The 24,356-nt window shown below is 44.2% G+C and overlaps 1 protein-coding gene across 4 annotated transcripts in view; it reads left to right on the forward strand.

Annotated features, from left to right (window-relative positions):
- Positions 1-1,155: 1,155 nt before the first annotated feature.
- The window catches only part of LOC122565142 (uncharacterized), a 106,656-nt gene continuing 83,455 nt past the window's right edge, over positions 1,156-24,356 (forward strand). The window contains exons 1-4 of one of the 4 annotated variants that reach the window (XM_043720808.2): positions 1,156-1,343; positions 14,301-14,388; positions 18,906-18,967; positions 20,169-20,208. In XM_043720808.2, coding sequence (XP_043576743.2) covers positions 1,221-1,343; positions 14,301-14,388; positions 18,906-18,967; positions 20,169-20,208 — 313 coding nt within the window. In that variant the 5' untranslated portion in view covers positions 1,156-1,220. The remainder of the gene's footprint in view (positions 1,344-14,300; positions 14,389-18,905; positions 18,968-20,168; positions 20,209-24,356) is intronic. The other 3 variants (XM_043720807.2, XM_043720809.2, XM_087976186.1) reach the window with 3 other exon arrangements.

Here is a 24,356-nt window from a genome sequence, read left to right on the forward strand (position 1 = left end):
GTGACCTTACAGAGGTTCATACAATTATGAGAGGTTTAGATAGGGTTAATGGTGGGTGTCTCTTTTACCTAGGATGGGGGATTTCAAGACTGGGGGGTCATATTTATAAGGTGACAGGAGAGAGATTTTAAGAAGTTATGTGGGGCAAATCTTTTACATACCAGGTGGTTTGCATGTGGAATGTGGTGATTTCAGGCTCAAAAGACACTTAGATAAACAGGAAAGGTTTGAAAAGACATGGGCCAGGAGTGGACAGATGGGACTAGTTTACTTTGGAATTATGTTTGACATGGACTAGTTGAACCGAAGGGGCTGTATCCGTGCTGTATGACTCTATGGCAACACCATCCAATCCTATGAACTCTACCACTTAAGGAGGCGAGGGCAATAGATATGTTAGAACCTACAAGGTCCCCTCCAAAACACTCACCATCATTACTTGGAACTATATAGTTCCTTTACTGTCAATGGTTACAAATTTTGGAATGTTAGGCACTGTATGTGCCCCTACACCACATTAACTTAAGCAGTTCAAGACCAATTAAATTTGGCAATAACCGTTGGCCTTGCCAGTGAACTTGCATCCCACAAATGAGTTAACAAAAGCCTGGGACAAATATCAGAGGTATAGAAATTAGGTTATTTCCATTTTATTTCACCACTTCTAGTTAGTGTATGGTCATCAGTGATAAGGGGTTTGTGTGCTTCCCAATTAGTGCAGGCAGGCACTGTACCACCTGTTGGGCAGTTCAATTGTGGATGTGAATGGGACACCTGAATGAATCTCCCACAAATATTCAGCCAGAGTTAGTAACTGTACATGATCTGTCTTAATTAAAAAGATGATGGAAAATGTGAAAAGGAAGTCCATCCACAAAGAGAACACATCTATTGACACAAACGACAGAGTGTTATCCCCCTGGTTTGGAAATCACTGTTGACACCAAGCACGTTAAATGAAAATCTTGCATTTACACAGCATTCCCACAACCTCAAGGCTTTGTCAAGGTGCTTACTTCTTCCAGTCACTCTGGGATGTGATGTTGCAGTAAGTACACCACTTAACCCGCGTGGGGGAGCCCTAGGCGCCGCTCCAATAGGCGCATGCGCGCGGCCGTGGTTCACCGCCGACCCCCCGCGCATGTGCAGTGGGGACAGAGCGCGGGTGCCATTTTGTTGGCAATAGCAGTCTCAGGTTGTGTGAAAGCCAAGCGGCTGCGATGGCGGCTGACAGCCAGGTTCCGCTGCACCACCTCACTCACAGCAGCGTGGTGGATTTCAGAGGGGAGCGGAGAAAGGGAAACCTCCACCCGGATAACGATGCGACACGGCAGCTGGAACAGGTGAAGGAATACGGTGTGGGGTCCGGAGGTGGGGGCAAGCGCGAAAGGAGGAAGGGCCTGACTTGGGGGAGGGGCAGGGGCAGGAACTGGGGCGGGGACAGTGGGTGCGCGCGCACAGCCTGTGAGGCGGGGCCATCGGCTCGCGCAGCGCTCAAGGGGCGGGGCAGGCAGTGGGCGCACAGCCTGAGAGGCGGGGCCATCGTCGCGCGCAGAGTCCGAGGGGCGGGGCAGGCCATCGGCTCGCGCAGAGTCCGAGGGGCGGTTCAGGCCGTAGGCGCGCGCAGAGTCCGAGGGGCGGGAAAGGCAGTGGGCGCACAGCCTGAGAGGCGGGGCCGTGGGCGCGCGCAGAGTCCGAGGGGCGGGTCAGGCCGTAGGCGCGCGCAGAGTCCGAGGGGCGGGGCAGGCAGTGGGCGCACAGCCTGAGAGGCGGGGCCGTAGGCGCGCGCAGAGTCCGAGGGGCGGGAAAGGCAGTGGGCGCACAGCCTGAGAGGCGGGGCCATCGGCGCGCGCAGGGTCCGAGGGGCGGGGCAGGCAGTGGGCGCACAGCCTGAGAGGCGGGGCCATCGGCGCGCGCAGGGTCCGAGGGGCGGGGCAGGCAGTGGGCGCACAGCCTGAGAGGCGGGGCCATGGGCGCGTGCACGCGGCAGGTGCAGAGTGGGTGAGGGTGTAATGGGCTTGCGGGTTATTGGGGGCTGGGCAGTCAGCCCAGTGGCTGATGCTCTGTTACTTTACACTGAGATAGAGCCGTGGTAGCCCCACAACCCCGCTCCTTTGTAATTGCCCTTGATGGCATCGAATCTATCACCACCTCCGACAGTCATTCCCTACAAGTTGCTCCTAAGCCCACCTTTTAAATCTTTCCCCTCTCACTTTAAATCAGTGCCCTCTAGTTTTCTTGTTCTCAAGTGGTTTGCTACTTTTGTTGAGCTAAAATTTTGAATAAAACATGGATATTGGTAAACTGCAAAGAGTTCTTAAAAGACTGCAATATCCCCTCTCACGTGGTCAAGAATTTTCTCCACTTCCTACACCTCTGCCCTTGAATCCCACCCCTACAATTGCAACAAGGACAGAATCCCTCACCCAGTCCTCACCTTCCACCCCTCTGGATACATCGCATCATCCTCTGTCACTTCTGCCGCCTACAAACAGACCACACCACAAGGAACCTATTTCCCTCTCCATCCCTATCTGCATTTTGGAGAGACCATTCTGTTCGCAACACCCTTGTCAGATCCAGCCCATACCCCACTCCAGGCACTTTCCTCTGCCAGCGGAAGAAGTGCAAAACCTGCACTCGCACCTCCATCCAAGGCCCCAAAGAATTCATCCACATCTGACAAATTTTCCTGTACTTCCACACACGTCACCTAGTGTTTCCATTGCACACAATGCGGTCCCCTCTATATTCAGGAGACAGCATCCAACTTACGGATCATTTCAGAGAGCACCTCTGGGACACCCGCACCATCTAATCCTGCTGCCCTGTGACCAAACACTTTAATTCCCCTTCCCACTCCACCAACAACATGCAGGTCTTGGGCCTCCTCCATCGCCAAACCCTAACCACCCAATGCCTGGAGGAAGAACACCTCATCTTCCGCCTTGAGACCCTGCAACCACACTGGATCAATGTGGATTTCACTAGTTTCCTCATTTTCCCTCCCCCATCTTATCCCAGTTCCTAGCCTCCAACTGAGCACCTCCATCTTGACCTGTCCATCTTCCTTCCCATCTATCCACTCCATTCTCTTCTCCGATCTATCACCTCCCCCCTTCATTTACCTATCACATCCCCAGCCCCACACCCTCCCATTTATCTCACAACTCCCCACAAGCCTCATTCCTGATGAAGGACTTATGCTCAAAACATCAATTGTCCTGCTCCTCGGATGCTGTTTGACCTGTTGTGCTTTTCCAGCACCACATTCTTAACTGTAAAGAGTGCTGTTTGAACTATAAGTTTGGCACACTGATTTCACAGATGGAAAGCAATGTCACTGTTTACAGTGGGGCAAAGACATTAATTGTGCTGAAATTCGAAACTTGTCCTGTTGTTATCCTGCTTGAAAATCTGAAGGAAATATGGGAACAAGACTAGGTTATTTTATTTGGTTAGATGATCCTGATTGGTCTATATTTCAACACTTTATTCAGTTTTTTTATATTCTATGATTGTGATCCATTTTCCTTGGGGGATACTCTTATCTATAAAAAATGTGACATAGTGGTTAATGTGTAAAGGAATTTTTTGTTCTTTATATAGACTAGGTTTATAAATAATGAAAAAATCAATATTTTGTCAATCATTAGTGCATTGGTACAGGGGACTTTTTAAACTTAATAGTATTTCTCATCACAAAGGAGGAAATAGAATGAGGTTCATTATCACATGTACTCAAGTACAAGAATAAATGAGTACAGCGAAAAGTATAAAAAGTCACCATTTCTTACAGAGATACCCATATACAAAATCTTAGGTATAAATTAGAAAGATAAAGAAAATGTTAAAAGATCAGCATTACATTCTTTTTAAAGAAGGGAGTCTGTGCTGGGTTTCCTCAAAGAGGCTGGGAGTCCATCCCTGCTGCTCACGACAGCACTGTTCCTTCTCAGCTGCCACTCTGATGTTCTATACACGTCTGTTGCGGCATTGACTTCTGGTTCTAGAAGTTGCTGCTGTTCTTGGGCATCCAGCCAGTAAGAAAATTAGGGGGAACACTGCTCACCTATAACTGAAGCATAACCTCTGCTTTTGTATTCAGTTCCCCTCACGATAAATAATTTTCCTACTTACTTGTCAATTATAATTGATGTAAACAAAGACACCGATCCTCTGCATTTCGTAGGTCTGCAATCTCCAACCATTTTTTATTCTTCATGTCAAAATGAATACTTTCACATTTTCCCAATTACACTCCCTGAGCCAGATTTATGCACATTCACTTAACCTATGTTTATCTTGTTGCGCCTCCTTAGTCCTTTTTGCACCCTGTCTTTCCTACCGATCTTTGTGTCACCAGCAAATTTAGCAACTATAGTGTTAAGGGCTTAGATGGGATGGAACTTGTTAAGTGCATTCAGGAAAGTTTCCTCAAGCAGTTAATAGAGAGTCCTAATTGGGAAGGGGCAAAACGCGACATACTTTTGGGAAATAGGGCAGGATAGGTAACTGGTCGAGATTTACAAAATTATGAGGGGCGTGGATAGGGTAAATAGGCAAAGTCTTTTCCCTGAGGAGTCCAGAACTACAGTGATAGGTTTAGGGTGAGAGGGGAAAGATATAAAAGAGACCTGCAGTGCAACTTTTTCATGCAGAGGGTTGTATGTGTATGGAATGAGCTGCCAGAAGATGTGGTGGAGGCTAGTACAATTGCAACATTCAAGAGGCATTTGGATGGGTATATGAATAGGAAGGGTTTGAAGGCCTATGGGCCGGGTGCTGGCCGGTGGGACTAGATTAGGTTGGGATATCTGATCGGCATGGACGGGTTGGACCGAAGGGTCTATTTCCATGCTGTACATCTCTATGACTCAATGACACTTTGGGACCGGTAACCATAGTTCTATTAATTTTAAAGTAGTTATGGAGAGGGTCAAAACTGGTCCACAGGTTGAAGTTCTAAATTGGGGCAAGGTAAATCTTGATGGAATTAGACAGGAGTTTGCAGGGCTTGATTGGAGTTGTTTGTCTGCAGGCAAAGGGAGATAGCCAGAGTTCAAAGTCTGTATGTACCTTTGAGGGTGAAGGGCAAGGTTGACAGGAATAGAGAACCGTGGATGACAAGAGATATTGAGGCTTTGATCAGAAAAAAAGGAGGAGGCATGGCTCAGGTATAGGTAGTTGGGATCAAGAGAATCCCTGGAGGTATATAGGGAATACAGGAGTTTACTGAAGAGGAAATAAGAAGGGTGAAAGGGGGCACGAGATAGCCTTGGCTGAGAAGATTAGGGTGAATCCAAAGAGTTTCTTTAAGTATATTAAAGGAAAAAGGAAAAAGACGCCTCAAGGGCCAAAGTGGACATGTATGCATAGAAACGCAGGAGATGGACCAGATTCTCAATGAATATTTCTCCTCTGTGTTTACCATGGAGAAAAACATGAAGCCTTGGGGATGTTAATGGTAATATCTTGGGGACAGTCATATCACAGTAGAGGAGATGTTGGATGTATTTGAATGTATGAAGGTAGATAAATTTCCTTGTTCTGACCACATATATCAAAGAATACTGCAAGAGGCTAGAGAAGAAATTGCGGGTGACCTGGCTAATCGTTAGCCACAGATGAGGTCCCGGAAGTTTGGAGGGTAGCAAATGTTGTGCTCTTATTCAAGAAGGGCTGCAAAGAAAATCCTGTGAACTATAGATCAGTAAGCCTAATATCTGTGGTGGATAAGTTGCTTGAGAAGATTCTGAGAGATAAGATATACATGCATTTCGAAAGACAGGTTTTGATTAGGAGCAGTCAGCATGGCTTTGTGCATGGGAGATCATGCCTCACAAATTTGTTAGAGATCTTTGATGAAGTGACCAGGAATGTTGATGAGGGCATGGTGGTAGACATAGTCTACGTGGATTTCAGTCAGGCCTTTGATAAGGTTCCACATGGTAGGCTGCTCTGGAAGGTTAGATCACATGGAATCTGGCAAATTAGATATATAATTGACTTGACTGTAGCAAGCAGAGGGTGATAGTGGAAGGATGCCTATTGGACTGGAGGCCTGTGACGAGTGGAGTGCCTCAGGGGGCGGTGATGGGCCCATTACTGTTGGTTATTTAGATCAATGATTTGGATGAGAATGTAGAAGGTATAATTAGTAAGTTTACAGACGATACTAAAATAGAGGGTGTCAGGGATGGTGAGGAAGGTTATCAGAAATTGCAGCAGGATCTTGATCAGCTACGGAAGTTGGTCGAGAAATGGCAAATGGAGTTTAGTATAGATAAATGTGAGGTCTTGCATTTTGGAAAATCCAAAAGGTAGGAGTTTAATGTGGATGGTAAGGCATAAAGGAGTGTAGTGGAACAGAGGGACCCTGGAGCTCAGGTGCACGGTTCTGTGAAAATGGAGTCACAGGTAGACAGGGCACTGAAGAAGGCTTTTGGCACACTGGCCTTCATCAGTCAGGGCATGGAGTACAGAAGTTGGGAAGTTATGTTGCAGTTGTATGGGACATTGGTGAAGCCGCACTTGGAATATGGTGTTTAGTTTTGGTCACCTTGCTATAGGTGGATGTTATTAAACTGGAAAGAGTGCAGAAGAAATTTACAAGGATGTTGCCTGGACTAAATGTTAAGTTATAGGGAGAGGTTGGACAAGCTAGGATATTTTTCTTGAGAACATAAGAGACTGGGGAGGGACTTTATAGAGGTGTATAAAATCATGAGAAGCATGGATAGGGTGAATGCACTCAGTCTTTTTCCCAGGTTTGGGGAATCGAGAACGAGAGGGCATCAGTTTAAGGTTAGAGGGGAAAGAATAAAAGGGAACCTGAGGAGCAACGTTTTTACACAGAGGGTGGTACGCATATGGAATGAGCTGCCAGCAGAAGTGGCTGAGGAGTATACATTAATAACATTTAAAAAGCATTTGGACAAATACATGGATTGGAAAAGTTTAGAGGGATATGGGCCAAGCGCAGAGAAATGGACTTAGCGTGGATGGACATTTTGACCAGCATGGACCAGTTTGGGCCAAAGGGCCTGTCTCCATGTTGTATGATTCTATGACTGTTGACCTTTGTTCTCTTCAGCTAAGTCATTTATATAAATTGCGAACAGTGAATGTCCCAGCACCGATCCCTGTTGCACACCATTTTTGTAGATTTTTGCTGTTTTTATATTTCTGGCTAGCTTTCTGTGGTACTCTAATCTTTTCCCTTATTAATATTTAGTCATTCTTTGCTGCTGTTATATTCTGTCTGATTGTCTGATATGTCACTCTTCCTTGCATGTTCATGTGCTTTTTCCTTTATGTTTAATTACATATTAATCCTTTCAGATGATGGATCATTAAAATATTTCTTACTCTTTGAGATGTGTATATTTTTATATCCTCTTAAATGTTTGCCACTGAATATCTGTTAACCTACCCTTTAACTATTTTGTTAATTCACTTCAACTAACTCTGCCTTCATGTCATCAAAATAGTCCTTAATTGCACTTGCAAAAAATATTTTGGACCATCTCTTTTCTCCATCAAACTGAATATAAAATTCAATCCTGTTGTGGTCGCTGCTAACTTGAATTCCCTTCACTATGAGATTGTTCATTAATCGTATCTCATTGCCCAGGATCATCTCTAGTATAGCTTGCTGTGGGGCCAGTTCTAGAACATGCTGTTCTGAGAAACAATTCAAAAACATTCAGTAAGCTCATCATCTAGACTGCTTTTGCCTGTCTGACTTTTCTAGTTTATAACTGAAAATGTGTTGCTGGAAAAGCGCAGCAGGTCAGGCAGCATCCAAGGAGAATCGACGTTTCGGGCATGAGCCCTTCTTCAGGAATGAGGAAAGTGTGCCCAGCAGGCTAAGATAAAAGGTAGAGAGGAGGGACTGGGGGGAGGGGTGTTGGAAATGCGATAGGTGGAAGGAGGTCAAGGTGAGGGTGATAGACCGGAGTGGAGGTGGGGCGGAGAGGTCAGGAAGAAGATTGCAGGTTAGGAAGGCGGTGCTGAGTTCGAGGGATTTGACTGAGACAAGGTTGGGGGAAGGGGAAATGAGGAAACTGGAGAAATCTGAGTTCATCCCTTGTGGTTGGAGGGTTCCTAGGTGGAAGATGAGGCATTCTTCCTCCAACCGTCGTGTTGCTATGGTCTGATAATGGAGGAGTCCAAGGACCTGCATGTCCTTGGCAGAGTGGGAGGGGGAAGTTGAAGTGTTGAGCCACGGGGTGGTTGGGTTGGTTGGTCCGGGTGTCCCAGAGGTGTTCTCCGAAACGTTCCGCAAGTAGGCGGCCTGTCTCCCCAATATAGAGGAGGCCATATCGGGTGCAGCGGATGCAATAAATGATGTGTGTGGAGGTGCAGGTGAATTTGTGACAGATATGGAAGGATCCATTGGGGCCTTGGAGGGAAGTAAGGGGGGAGATGTGGGCACAAGTTTTGCATTTCTTGTGGTTGCAGGGGAAGGTGCCGGGAGCGGAGGTTGGGTTAGTGGGGGGTGTGGACCTGTCGAGGGAGTCACGGAGGGAGTGGTCTTTTCGGAACGCTGATAGGGGAGGGGAGGGAAATATATCCCTGGTGGTGGGGTCCGCTTGGAGGTGGCGCAAATGACGGCAGATGATACGCTGTATATGGAGGTTGGTGGGGTGGTAGATGAGGACCAGTGGGGTTCTGTCCTGGTGGCGGTTGGAGGGGTGGGGCTCAAGGGTGGAGGAGCGGGAAGTGGAGGAGATGCGGTGGAGGGCATTGGCGATCATGTCTGGGGGAAAATTGCGGTCTTCGAAGAAGGAGGCCATCTGGGTTGTACGGTATTGGAACTGGTCCTCCTGGGAGCAGATGCGGTGGAGACGAAGGAATTGGGAATATGGGATGGCGTTTTTACAGGGGGCAGGATGGGAGGAGGTGTAGTCTAGGTAGCTGTGGGAGTTGGTCGGTTTATAGTAAATGTCCGTGTTGATTCGGTTGCTCGAGATAGAAATGGAAAGGTCTAGGAAAGGGAGGGAGGAGTCTGAGACAGTCCAGGTAAATTTGAGGTTGGAGTGGAAGGTGTTAGTAAAGTGGATGAACTGTTCAATCTCCTTGTGGGAGCACAAGGCAGTGCCGATACAGTCATCAATGTAGCAGAGGAAAAGGTGGGGGGTGGTGCCAGTGTAGCTGCGGAAGATGGACTGTTCCACATATCCTACGAAGAGGCAGGCATAGCTGGGGCCCATGCAGGTGCCCATGGCTACTCTTTTGGTTTGGAGGAAGTGGGAGGATTGGAAAGAGAAGTTGTTCAGGGTGAGGACCAGTTCAGTCAGTCGAAGGAGGGTGTCCGTGGAAGGGTACTGATTGGTACGGCGGGAAAAGAAGAAGCGGAGGGCTTTGAGTTCTTTGTGATGGGGGATGGAGGTGTACAGGGACTGGATGTCCGTGGTGAAGATAAGGCGTTGGGGATCGGGGAAGCGAAAATCATGGAGGAGGTGGAAGGCGTGGGTGGTGTCCCAAACGTAGGTGCGGAGTTCTTGGACTAGGGAGGACAGGACCGTGTCGAGGTATGCAGAGATGAGTTTGGTGGGGCAGGAGCAGGCTGAGACAATGGGTCGGCCGGAGCAGTCAGGTTTGTGGATTTTGGGCAGGAGGTAGAAACAGGGGGTAGAAATGAGGTTGGAGGCGGTGGATGGGAGATCCCCTGAGGTGATGAGGTTATGGATGGTCTGGGAGATGATGGTTTGGTGGTGGGAGGTGGGGTCATGGTCAAGGGGGCAGTAGGAGGAGGTGACTGCACGTTGGCGTTTAGCCTCAGTGGTGTAAAGGTCGGTGCGCCAAACTACCACCGCGCCTCCCTTGTCTGCCGGTTTGATAGTGAGGTTGGGGTTGGAACGGAGGGAGTGGAGGGCTGCACGTTCCAAGGGTGAGAGGTTGGAGTGGGTGAGAGGGGTGGAGAAGTTGAGGTGGTAAATGTCACGGCAGCAGTTGGCTATGAAGAGGTCGAGGGCAGGTAGGAGGCCAGCACGGGGTGTCCAGGTGGATGGGGTGTGTTGGAGGCGGGAGAAGGGGTCGTCAGAGGGTGGGCGAGAAGCCTGGTAGAAGAAGTAGGCGCGGAGGCGAAGGCGGCGGAAGAATTGTTCGATGTCTAGCCGCATGTCGAACTCATTGATCCGGGAGGTAGGGGAATGAAGGTGAGGCCTCTGCTGAGGACTGATCTTTCATCCTCACAGAGGGGGAGGTCTGGAGGGATGGTGAAAACATGGCAGGGCTGGGAGCTAGGACCTGGTGTGTGGGCGGGGACGGGCATGGGGCAGGGATGGGCATGGGGGCGGGGACGGAAATTTCTAGAGGGATGGTGAAAACACAGCAGGGCTGGGAGCTCGGATCTGGTGTGGGGCTGGAGCTGGGAGTGGGGGAGGGGTTCTGTAGGGATGGTGAAAACACGGCAGGTCTGGGAGCTAGGACTTCTAGTTTATATGTAGATTAAAATATTTCATGATTATATGCCTTCCTGACAAGCTCCGATTTTTTTTTTCCCTTTATGCTCTACCTTATCATATAGTTAGTAATTAGGGGACCTGTACATCACTCCCACAAGTGACTTCTTATCTTCGTAATTTCTCATCTCTGTACAAATCCTGGTTTTCTGAACTTAGGTTGTCCCATTCTGTTGTGGTAATATTATCATCAACTAACAGTGCCATTTCTCCATTTTTTTCCTAGCTTCCTGCCCTTCCTAATGTCCTGCTAAAAATGAACGTAAGAAATAGGATTATAACTATTCTGATTGTGGCCTTTCCTTCAACTGCATTGTAGATCAAAAATTTTCTTAACCCTGCCTTGAATATATTCCATGGCCCAGTCTCCATTGCTCCATTTCTGGGTGCAGAATTTGAAATACTGCATGATCTTTTGAGTGAAGATTTTTTTTTCCTCATCTCAGTCTTAAATAGGAAACCATTTATTTTGAAAGTGTCCCCATTTTTAGTTCCACTAATATGGGAACAATTTGTTCAGCCCTAAGCATCTTATGTTTCAATAAGTTAATCGCTCATTTATCTAAAGTTTGGTAAAACGTAGGCACTACCTCCTCAACCTTTCCTCACAAAATAAAGCACTTCATCCCCAAGAATCAACCCAATCGGTGTCGATTTCCATAATGTTTTGTATCATTTGAAGACTATTGATAGGTACAACATTTTGGGAGTCCACGATTCTTCATGTATTATCAAAACAAAATGTATTAATTAGAGATTCAATAATTGGTTAACATACACATTCAGTAACATATAAGTATATATGCTTAATCTTCTAAACATCCCTAAAATGCATGTGCAAACATACACTCTCTTCAGAAAAAGAGGGTGAGGGGTGGGGGGAAAAAGGTTTCTCTGTAGAAATTGGTTTTCTGGAAATAAACCATTTTGATCATAGGTTATTGTTAGACTGTTGTTAGAATACTGAATGGACTCACAAACTTTTAACATTCACCTGTACCTGTGTTTTTGTTTTTGCCACTGTTTACCTATTATTTAATTGTCTAGTTGGTGTAGTCAAGTTATTATTATACATGGTTGTCTCTGAAGTCTTACAGACACAGGTTAATCAGGAAATGAAATAATTCTTCAGTCACTCTTTCAAAAGAGCCAAAAAGAGTGTTTTTTACCCTGAACTCAACCGTAAGGTTTTATTTTCTGAAAGAAGAGATATCAGCAGGTAACTTGTTCTCCACAGGTTTTCATCCAGTATGATTGTTCTTAGAGACTTACCTCTAACTGAACTTAATCAAACAAGCTAAAAACAATGACTGCAGATGCTGGAAACCAGATTCTGAATTAGTGGTGCTGGAAGAGCACAGCAGTTCAGGCAGCATCCAAGGAGCAGCGAAATCGACGTTTCGGGCAAAAGCCCTTTATCAGGAATAAAGGCAGAGAGCCTGAAGCGTGGAGAGATAAGCTAGAGGAGGGTGGGAGTGGGGAGGAAGTAGCATTGAGTACAATAGGTGAGTGGGGAGGGGATGAAGGTGATAGGTCAGGGAGGAGAGGGTGGAGTGGATAGGTGGAAAAGGAGATAGGCAGGTAGGACAAGTCCAGACAAGTCATGGGGAAGGTGCTGAGCTGGAAGTTTGGATCTAGGGTGAGGTGGGGGAAGGGGAAATGAGGAAACTGTTGAAGTCAACATTGATGCCCTGGGGTTGAAGTGTACCGAGGTGGAAGAGGAGGCGTTCTTCCTCCAGGCGTCTGGTGGTGAGGGAGCGGCGGTGAAGGAGGCCCAGGACCTCCATGTCCTCGGCAGAGTGGGAGGGGGAGTTGAAATGTTGGGCCACGGGGCTACCCTATCAACCTTCGCATAAACCAAATCATCCGCCGACATTTCCGCCACCTCCAAAAAGACCCCACCACCAGGGATATATTTCCCTCCCCACCCCTTTCCGCCTTCCACAAAGACCATTCCCTCAGTGACTACCTGGTCAGGTCCACGCTCCCCCTACAACCCACCCTCCCATCCTGGCACCTTCCCCTGCCACCGCAGGAACTGTAAAACTTGCGCCCACACCTACTCCCTCACCTCCATCCAAGGCCCTAAAGGAGCCTTCCACATCCATCAAAGTTTTATCTGCACATCCCCTAATATCATTTATTGTATCCGTTGCTCCCGATGCGGTCTCCTCTACATTGGGGAGACTGGGCGCCTCCTAGCAGAGCGCTTTAGGGAACATCTCCGGGACACCCGCACCAATCAACCACACCACCCCGTGGCCCAACATTTCAACTCCCCCTCCCACTCTGCCGAGGACATGGAGGTCCTGGGCCTCCTTCACCGCTGCTCCCTCACCACCAGACGCCTGGAGGACGAACGCCTCATCTTCTGCCTCAGAACACTTCAACCCCAGGGCATCAATGTGGACTTCAACAGTTTCCTCATTTCCCCTTCCCTCACCTCACCCTAGTTCCAAACTTCCAGCTCAGCACTGTCCCCATGACTTGTCTGGACTTGTCCTACCTACCTATCTCCTTTTCCACCTATCCACTCCATCCTCTCCTCCCTGACCTATCACCTTCATCCCCTCCCTCACTCATCTATTGTACTCTATGCTACTTTCTCCCCACCCCCCACCCTCCTCTAGTTTATCTCTCCACACTTCAGGCTCTCTGCCTTTATTCCTGATGAAGGGCTTTTGCCTGAAACATCGATTTCGCTGCTCCTTGGATGCTGCCTGAACTGCTGTTCTCTTCCAGCACCACTAATCCAGAATCTTTAATCAAACAAGCGTCTCTCCAAGTCAATCACCATTCAAGTCAGCCCCAGCAGTGCTCTGTGGCAAAGCAAACGGTTAACAATGGTCATGTGGATTCAGGGAAGCCTTGTTCGAAATAAATCTCCAGTATCCACTGTTATCTTTCAATTACCTCTTTTAAAGGAACAACTTCACATATTTCCACAATACTTGAAATTAATCCATTTTCCACAATCCTTCAAAAATTAAGGCAATCAATATTAAAGAATGAGCATCTCTTAGCAGGACTTATACACTTAATGGTAAGGTCCTAGGGAGTGTTGCTGAACAAAGAGACCTTGGAATGCAGGTTCATAGCTCCTTGAAAGTGGAGTCGCAGGTCGATAGGATAGTGAAGAAGGCATTTGGTATGCTTTCCTTTATTGGTCAGAGTATTGAGTACAGGAGTTGGGAGGTCATGTTGCGACTGTACAGGGCATTGGTTAGGCCACTTTTGGAAGATTGCGTGCAATTCTGGTCTCCTTCCTATTAGAAGGATGTTGTGAAACTTGAAAGGGTTCAGAAAAAATTTATCCGCCAGGGTTGGAGGATTTGAGCTTTAGGGAGAGGTTGAATAGGCTAGGGCTGTTTTCCCTGGAGCATCAGAGGCTGATAGAGGGTGACCTTATAGAGGTTTATAAAATCATGAGGGGCATGGATAGGATAAATAGACAAAGTTTCTTCCCTTGAGTGGGGGAGTCCAGAACTAGAGGGCATAGGTTTAGGGTGAGAGGGGAAAGATATAAAAGAGACCTAAGGGGCAACCTTTTCACGCAGAGGGTGGTACATGTATGGAATGAGCTGCCAGAGAAAGTGGTGGAGGCTGGTACAATTGCAACATTTAAGAGGCATTTGGATGGGTATATGAATAGGAAGGGTTTGGAGGGATATGGGCCGGGTGCTGGCAGGTGGGACTAGATTTGGTTGGGATATCTGGTCGGCATGGAAGAATTGGACCGAAGGGTCTGTTTCCGTGCTGTACATGTCTATGACTGTATCTATGTAGCAGCAGAAACTTGACTCACACTATGTTCATTCCTGTCAACAGTTAGAAGAAAAGGAAAGGGGAAATCCTGATGAAATTACAGCCACGCCAGAGATTCTTGATAGTAAAATACCAAAGAGGGTGGAGAAAGGTAAAAAAATTAAGTCACTTTCCAACATTCATGAAATTATTTAATTTTCTGTTTTGATGCATTTTTGTGGGTGTTGGTTGAGGTAAGACTTCCATTCTGGAAGTTGTAGTGTTGAAATTTAACTGGAATTTGGATTTTCATTTCCAGTGGGTATGTCAGATGCAAAACAAAACACTTGACAATTTTGCTTAAATCTCAGAAGAAGCCGTCACTTCTTGATGGTCTTCATTCTAAAACCTTAATATAGTTTCTTGCTGAAAAAGTTAATGCATTGCTTTTCACCTTCCAAACTTCCCTCGATTCTGTTGATCCAAACGGCTGATAATGCTAATGAGATTTGCAGTGTGGTTATGCTGTCTTGTGACTAATTCAAAATTATTTCATTGGAGGATCTTCCAACCATTTTGCAAGAAATTTATTTTTGAAGTTGTGATTCAAATCTAAATCTCCAAAGTACAAGGGCATTGGTCTAATCCATAAAATCACTATTTCTCAACAAACTGATGAAAACTTTTGATGAGGCTAGCTTGGGTCAAACTTAATTTCTGTTAGGGTCGGTAACCAAAGAACACAGACACTGTGAGAAAGAAATACTCTGAGAGCAGGACACTCCATTTGCTGCTAATTAAGGAAGTTAAAGATAGTGTCAAATTGAAAGAAAAAAGTATAATTCTGTAAATATTATTGGCAGATCACAGGATTGAGCAGAATATAAATACACAGCAAAGAACAAATAAAATATTAATAATGAGGGATATAATTGAGTACAAGAGAAAGCTAGTGAGAAATTTAAAAAGTTTCTTTAGTACTGTGTGGAGTTTGTACATTCTCCCCGTGTCTGCGTGGGTTCCCTCCGGGTGCTCCAGTTTCCTCCCACAATCCAAAGATGTGCAGGTCAGGTGAATTGGCCATGCTAAATTGCCCATTGTGTTAGGTGCATTAGTCAGGGGTGAATGTAGGGGAATGGGTCTGGGTGGGTTACTCTTTGGAGGGTCGGTGTGGACCTGTTGGGCTGAAGGGCCTGTTTCCACACTGTAGGGAATCTAATCTAAAAAAAATTTAAATAGGAAAAGAGTAAATGATGCTGGTCCTTTAGAGCGAAAGTCACGGGAATAATAATGGACAAATACCATAATTGTGGATCAATTGAAAAAATATTTTGACATCTCTCTTCATTGGATACATATAACATTCCGGAAATAATTTCAAATTAGGAGGTGAAAGGAAGTGAACAAATTAAAACAATTACAAAGGAAAGAACACTGACAAACTTATTAAATCTAAAAGCTGACAAGTCCTTACTTCTTGATGCTCTTAATATAAGTGACTGCTCAGAAAGTTGATGCATTGATTTTCATTTTCCAAGCTTCCCTGGATTCTAGAAAGGTCCAGTAGATTGGAGAATAGCTAATGTGATCCTCCATTCAAGAAAGGAGACAGACAGAAACAGGAAACTACAGACCTGTTAGCATAAAATCTATCACAGAGAAAATGCTGTAATGTATTATTAAGGAGATCATAGTGGGAACTTAAATCTCAATGCAGTCAGCATGCTGTTGTGAAAGAGAAATCATGTTTAACAACATTTATTAGTTTTTTACGGATGTAACAGAATGATTAAAGGGGAACCTGTAACTATGCAACACTTAATTTCCAAAAAGTATTTGAGAAGGCATTGCATCAATGGTTACTATACAAAATATAATGATGCGTAGAGGGTAACATATCAGCAAGATAGAGGATTATTTAACTGACAGGAACAAGAGCGGGCATAACTCGGCTGCTTTTGTGTTGGTGAGATGTAACAAGCTAGTGCTGCAGGAAGCATTGCTGCAACCTAAGCATTTACAAATTATATCAATGAATTGAATGAAGGGACCAAATCTTTGTTACTAAATTCACTGATGACAAAAGGATAGATAGGAAAGTAAGTTGTGAAGGGGACATAAGGAGCCTGCAGTGGGATATAGGTAAGTTAAGTGGGTGGAGAGAAAGTTCCCAATTGAAGTAGAACGTAGGAATGTGTGAAGTTGTCCACTTTTCAGCAGGAAGAATAAAAAAGCATATTATTTAAATGGATGGAGATTGCAGAACTCTGAGCACAAAGATCTGATTGTCTTAGGAATGTAGATATAAGAGTAGTCATTATTTTGTCAAGCCTATTTTATTGCTCATTGAAATCATGACTGGTCATCTACTTCAGTACTACTCAGTACTATTTTCCTGCACACACGCATCCTTTGAAGCGATTAATCATCATAAATCCTTTAATTTCTGTCTTGAACATGCTCAATGATTGAGTCTCCACAGCATTTTGTGGTAGAGAATTCCAAAGATACACCACCCTTTGGTGAAATTCTTCCTCATTTCAGTTTAAAATGGACCACCCCTTAACTATATCACCAGCCAAGGGACCTATCTCATTTGTATCCATTCTGCCACACCTTGTAAAAATAAAAGGGAAGTTATTTTCATTATTCAAAGGTTTAGGGAATATGGACCAAGTCACTTCAAAAGCAATCCTGCCTTCCCAGAGATTAATCTAGTGCACACTCTCTATGGCAAGTATAACTCTCCTTAAGTAAATGGACCAAACCTCTGCACAATACTCAGGTGAGGTCTCACCAAGACTCTATAAAACTACAGCAGGCCAGCTTTCCTCTTCAACTCAAATTCCCTGAGATAAAAGCCATCATAATATTTGGCTTCCAAGTTGCTGCTGTATATTTGCATTCTAACTAACTGACTCATGAACAAGGACAAAACGTCTGTTTTGACACTCGTACTTCCCAACAGCTGACTGTTTATGAAATGTTCAGTCTTTCTGTTCTGTTTCTACCAAAGTGAATAACTTGACATTTTTTCACATTATATTCCATCTGCCATGTTCTAGCCCATTGACTGAATCTAAATCCCCTTGATTTAAACAAGTGGCTCAGTTGTTAGCACTGCTGCCTCACAGCGCCAGGGACCTGGGTTTGATTCTAGCCTCGGGCGACTGTCTGTATGGAGTTTGCACATTCTTGTGTGCATGGGTTTCCTCCTGATGCTCTGGTTTCCTCCCTCGATCCAAAGTTAGATGAATTGATCATACCAAATTGCACATAGTGTTCAGGAATGTGTAGGTTAGGTGCATTAGTCAGGGGTTAATGTTGAATAATAGGGTGGGCGAATGGGTCAGGGTGGGTTGCACTTCGGAGGGTCAGTGTGGACTTGTTGGGCTGAATGTCTTGTTTCCACACAGTCGGGATTCTTAAAAAAAAACTTTGTGTTGGTTCTTATCAAAATTTTCAGAAAATCCAAATACACCACATCCACTTGTTTATTTACATCAAATTTGTTGATTTCCCTTTCATCAAAACATATTAACTCTGCCCAATTTTAATGTTATTTTCTAAATATCCTGTTATCATATCCTGTAAAATGGATTCCAACGTCTTCCCTACTACTGATATCAAGCTAAATGTCCACAGTTTTCCACTTTCCATTTTCCTTTCTTCCTGAAATGGTTGGATTCCAATTGCCACTTTACATAAATGACAGAACTTTGAACTAACTGCGAATGCATCCACTATTTTTTCTAGGTACCTCTTTCAGCACTCTGGAATGCTCAAATCTTAGCGATACTGTACTCTTATTCCAGGTAGAGTGAGCAATTTTCAGGACTGAAATTGGCAGCTTTGGGCCCATTTAAATTTGCATAGGATATAACAAAAAGTGTTCTGGTCAAGGTAGCCATTACCTTGCAGGATGGTTTCATAGAATCCCTACAGTATGGAAACAGGTCATTCAGCCCAACAAGTCCACACCGACCCTCTGAAGTGTATCTCACCCAGACCCATTTCTCTACCCTATTACTCTGTATTTCCTTTGACTAATGCACCTACAGACCCATGAACACTATGGGCAATTTAACATGGCCAATTCACCTTACCTGCACATCTTTGGACTATGGAGGAAACCGGAACATGCAGAGGAAACTCATTCAGACACGGGGAGAATATACAAACTCCACACTGACAGTCGCCCGAGGCTGGAATCGAACCTGGGTCCCTAGCGCTATGAGGCAGCAGTGCTAACCACTGAGCCACCGTGCCACTCTTGGATAGACTCTATTTAAGCATCAAGTATGCATGGTGAGCAAATGGCTTGAGCTGTATTTACAAGGCTGTTGGTCAGGCCAGTCTTACAGTGCGTGGAACTGTTGGTATCTCAGTATGTTGTTTGATCTGTTGATTTTAGTTGAGCAAAAATCTTTAATAGTGAAATCTTGACCTTTGGTTCTTTCTGTTGCTTACTGGAACATTGATCTCTTTTTAAATGTGTTGGTTTCTTTGGGCGCATAACAAGACAAAGAGCAGGGAAGTGGAAATGATTGGGTAACTCTTTGAAAGCACAGGCACAGTTGGCTTGTAAACAACCCTTTGGATTGTGTGATTCCATGAGCAAGCTATGGTTTCTAACTTTCAGCAAGATAAATTAACTGGCCTATGTGCTTCATTTGCTTTATTCTTTAGGGCACATGGTGGTGGGTGAGGAGGCAGAAGATTGTAGAGAACAGAATTTTAAAGAGCAGCATGTAAGTGCATTCTCAGGGATGTGTTGCAAAATCCAGACTAAAAACTCTGCTTTGTCTTAGAAAGGTACTCTGTTTCTTTTCACCTTTAATGAGGACAAAAATTTACTGAGAAAACATAATGTAGCAAAATAACTGATATATGTCAGATTATCTAGAGTCCAAATTTCTACAGTTAAAACTTTTGGCAAGTGTTAAACTGCCTTACTTATTGTGTGCAGGCTGTTTTGGATTTCAAAAACTTCAGTGGGGAATTGAGAGCAAATTAAAGTAATGCTTCAAAATAATGTCCTCAACTAGTTTTCTTAAGTAATTTGTTCAAAATATGTCTGTGAGAAAAATGAAAGACTTCAAATAATTTGTAAGTAAGCCAGTTATTGTCTTAGAAAGAACTGGCATTCAGGACATCAGAGAGGTGGCCCTGATTGTTTCTCACACTGATATCCAGCTAATGAATTAAGAAGCAAAAGCTTTACAAGGGTCTTATTATGAATTTATTGTTTAATACTAACACTAGAGTAATTTTACTATCCAGATGTCAACTCCCTCAATGAGGAAGAACCCAGCTCTTTATTTTTAATTAACCTGTTCACAGATGTATTGCCGCACTTCTGCAACAGGTAAGACCTGAACCCAGGCTTTCTTGGCCTGGGGTATGGTCACTACTACGACATCACAATGCAAGTCCAATGGCCTCCCCCGAATCTCAACCAACTCTGAAGTTGTTCTGGTTTATCCTTATTGGGAGCACTGACAGTACCAAGGATTTTCTCCCCTCCTGCCAGGCAATCAGCAACCATTGCTTCAGTAGAAGGTTGACTGAATATACTATTCTTTCAAATGAAGGGCAACTGTATCGGTCAATTGGCTGTGACATAGCACTGCCAGGTAGAGTTTCTGCACATAAAAGATGACTACGGTGAGGATTTACAGCAGGATTTGGACTTTGTTGGGTCATACCCACTATTTTATAAAACTGAGAGATTTAAAGAGGCCTCACAGCTGTTAACACTCAGTCAGAGCTCCACAGCAACTATTACTGCATCAGAGCCTGTGACCGTAAATCTTTGGCTGGTCACTCTACTGGGGGTCACAACCTAGAGTTTAGCATGCTCTGCTTTATGCAACAATGTAAATAACATATCTTTGTCAAATACTTTTGTATTTCTGTATCTCTAATGTATTGTGTTCCTCTTACCTTTAGGAAACTAATATCCTATCAGGACCAGCAAGTGTTGTTGGAGGTAAGCCATTGTGTGTTAGTATTATTTTGTATCCAGGTTGTAGCCCTTTGAACATTGTTCATCTACGATCTCCTCAACCAGTTAGTGCTCTGTAACGTAGTCGTTGATGACTTTAGTAAGGGAGAAATAGAAGATAATTAGTTTGCTGTAATCACTACCGAGAACAGAGACAAGAATCACACATTGATATAATGCAGAAGGTTTCCATTTAGCTCAGTGTGCATGTGCTGGCTCTTTGAAATAGTTATCCCATTAGTTTTACTGATTTCTTTCTTACGTTCCTGAAATTTTTACCCCTTCAAGAAAATACCTCATTCCATTTTGAAGATTAGTATTGAATTTGCTGCTGGCATCCTTTCAGGTACTGCATTCCAGATCATCATAACTAGCAGATTCTTTTATTAATAAGTTGCCTGGTTATTGATCATCCTTCTACCACTGGGAATAATTTATACATTTAGGATAGGATATAGGAAAATAGGATGTTAGATCAGAATCATGAGGGGTCTGAACAGAGTAGATGGGGAGGAATTGTTCCCATGAGAGGAAGGCTTGAGAATCAGAGGAATTTAAGTTAATTGACACGATTTTTTTTATGCACTGATCTGAAGAGAAAACTTGATGGTGATAGGGAACTCAAGTCTAGGTTATTAAGTTATATAATAAAGGGAAGTAGTCCTAATACACCCTGAGTGCATCACACATATCTCTCTCTCTGATCTGAAAAACAACTACTCACCACTACCCTTTCTGCTCTTTACCTGATTTTGTAATTCATCAGCCACTGACTTTTAACCCATTGCCTTCAATTTTGCAAGTTGACCTGTTATGAGATACTCCGAGAGTCCTTGGACTCAACCTCATGTGCAGTCCCCTTGTCAACCCTATCCATTATTTTGTCAAAGAACTCACTCAAGTTAGTGAAACACCATTTTCCTTTAATAGATTTGTGTTGGCTATCATTTATTAACTGACATTTTTACTATTACCAATTTATTTACCACAATTAATAATCAAAAGTTTTTCCACTAGTGCTATTTGGCCAAGGCCTGTAGTAGCCAGGTTTATTCCTTTTGTTTTTGAAGAAGAATATGACATGTGGAAAATTCAATCCTCTGGCATCATTCCCATACCTTGAGGATTTGAAGATTGTGGGAAGAATGTTTACAATTATTACTGTTACCTATAGCTTCCTCAAATATTCTGTGTGACTTATCTACTTTGAGCACCAGTAACCTTTTAAGTTGATCTTTATCGATATTCACAATATCCAATGTTCTTACTTCTGTTCCTCCACTGAGAGATTGGCAGCATATTCCTCTTTCGTGAACTCCAGTTGCAAAGTACTCATTCAGTACCTTGGCTATGGCCACAAGAAGCTCTCCTTTGGTCCCTAATTGTCCTGTAACGAGTCATGGAATCACTGACAGCAAAGGAAGCAACCCCACTCAGCCCATCAAATCTACTGCATCGATCCCATCGATCTCAATCCCCACTTGATCCTTGTAATATTGCAAGTTTGTTTTTATTCAAGTTCCCATTCGATTTATTTTCAAATCCTTAATTGTTTCCTCTTCCACCACTCTCCTGAGCAGCCAGTTCTGGATTGCTACCACTCTGTAAAACATGTTTTCGCCTATTTCCCCTGCATCTCTTGTCCAAGATCTTGAATCTGTGTCTCCGAGTGCTTACAACAACAGCTAATAGAAACAGTTTTTCTTTGCATATCTTATCTAAGTCTAACTGGTCTCAGCAGTCCTTTGACAATCCTTTTACTCCTTATGAAAGACTTTTGAAATTCCTTTAAAGTTACCTGCTACTCTACTCTTCCATTTTTGTTTCCTTATTACGTTCTGCCTGTATTTTTGTATTCCATTTGATCCTATACTAAGTTATAAACTTGTCATTTAGTATAATTGTGTTAGGTTTTGTGTTTCATTTTAATCTTTGCATCTATAATCACCCAGAGGTCCCTAGTTTTGTGGGACAGTTTCTAGTCTGCCTTGAACTAGTTGTTCTTTGAAGATTTAACATTTCAAGGCTTTCAGGTTTACCTGCCAGTCTTTGATTTCAGCCCACTTCAGTGTATTATTAGGTTGAAAATGCCTAATGGGTTCTTTAAGATTTAATCAAAATGATTATAAGAAGACATATGCTTTGATATAAAGCAAAATTATTAGCTTAACCAAATTTAGATATATGCAAACTAATGAGTGCATCTATTAACTTAAACTACTTTAGACATACTCAGCAAGTGAATCCCACTGCCTTCTGCCCACTCGGGACTCCTGGGTGATGGCTGGCAGTTGGAGCTCTATCTCGGTTTACACAGCACCAGTCCTCAAACCCCATGTGAAAGTGAGAGATCCCCAACCCCAGTCTTGTAAACTCAATCCAGTGGTGAAAGGTCCTCTCAAGCAGGGAAATGTTCCCCATATTATTACTATTCTCAATCTGATATTACATGTCATACTGAAACGTTTGCCCGAAACGTTGATTTTCCTGCTCCTCGGATGCTGCCTGTCCTGCTGTGCTTTTCCAGCACCACTCTAATCTTGACATCCTTCCTGACATATGTGGCCCAAAATTGCTCACAATACTCTAAATATGGTCTGACCAGAGCCTTATAAAGCCTCAGAGGTAGATCCCTGCTTTTATATTCAAGTCCTTTGGAGTTAAATGAAAACATTGTATTTGCTTTTGTTGTCCTCTGTTGGTCTTTGTAGGCTTCCCAATCCTCCAGCTTCCTGCTGCCCTTTGCCACATTATGTGCTTCACTATTGTTTTTATGCTGTCCCTGACTTTCCTGGTCAGCCCATGGTTGCCTCATCCTCCCTTTACTATACATCTTTTTCCTTGGGATGAATTTTTGCTGTCTCCCTTGAATTACTCTCAAAAGCTCCTGCCATTGCCGTTCCACTGTCTTTCCTGCTAGGGCCCTCTCCTAGTCAGTTGTACTCAGCTCCTCCCTCATGTCTCTTTGGTTGCCTTTATCAACTGTTCTACCGTTACATCTGATTCCACCTTCTCCCTCTCAAATTGCAGAGTAAATTCTATCATATTTTGGTCACTGCCTCCTCATGTTCCTTCACCTTAAACTCCCTTATCAATTTTGCCTCATTGCACAACACTAAATCCAGAATTGCCTGTTCCCTAGTGGGGTCCACCACAAGCTGCTCCAAAAAGCCATCTCAGACATTCCGCATATTCCTTTTCCTGTGATCTACTACCAATCTGATTTTCCCAGTCCAGCTGCATATTGAAATCTCCCACGATCACTGTAACATTGCCTTTCTTAGACACCTTTTCTGTCTCTTGGTATTTCTTATGCCCCAAATCCTGACTACTGTTTGGTGGCCTGGAAATAACTGTTGCGGCTCCTCAACTCTACCCACACAGATTCTACATCATCTGACCCTACTTCATTTATTGCTATTAATTTCATTTTTTTACTAACAAGGCAACCCCACCCCCTCTGCCCACCTGCCTGTCTTTTCAATAGGATGTAATATCCTTGGATATTTATTCGTAGAATCAGTACAATGTGGAAGCAGGCCATTCGGCCCAACAAGTCCACACCGACCCTCCGCAGAGTATCCCACCCAGACCCATTCCCCTACCCTATTACTCTACATTTACCCCTGACTAATGCCCCTAACCTACACATCCCTGAACACTACGGGCAATTTAACATGGCCAATCCACCTAAACTGCACATCTTTGGACTGTGGGAGGAAACCCATGCAGACATGGGAAGAATGTGCAAACTCCACACAGACACCCAAGGCTGGAATTGAACCTGGGTCCCTGGTGCTGTGAGGCTAACCACTAAGCCACCGTACACCCGAGTCCTGATCCCCTTGCAGCCATGTCTCCATGATGGCCACCATATTATACCTGCCAATTTCGACCTTCTTAATGACTACTCCTTGTTTGGTACTGATTTCTGTCAAATGTAAGGGATGCTTTCTGTGAATACAGTCCAGTTGTCACAGAGGATTTCTTTAACTTCATGCTAGGAAAGGGACTTGATCTCTTCCCTAACTGTGCCTAAGGGTCCTACTTCTTTGTCCACCATTCCAGATCATGAGTGACATTATAGACAATAGGTGCAGGAGTAGGCCATTCTGCCCTTCAAGCCTGCACCA

The sequence above is a fragment of the Chiloscyllium plagiosum genome, unplaced genomic scaffold (genome assembly GCF_037043375.1).
Source record: "Chiloscyllium plagiosum isolate Xiang-an unplaced genomic scaffold, Cpla_swu_hap1 HiC_scaffold_28, whole genome shotgun sequence".
Classification (NCBI taxonomy): domain Eukaryota; kingdom Metazoa; phylum Chordata; class Chondrichthyes; order Orectolobiformes; family Hemiscylliidae; genus Chiloscyllium; species Chiloscyllium plagiosum.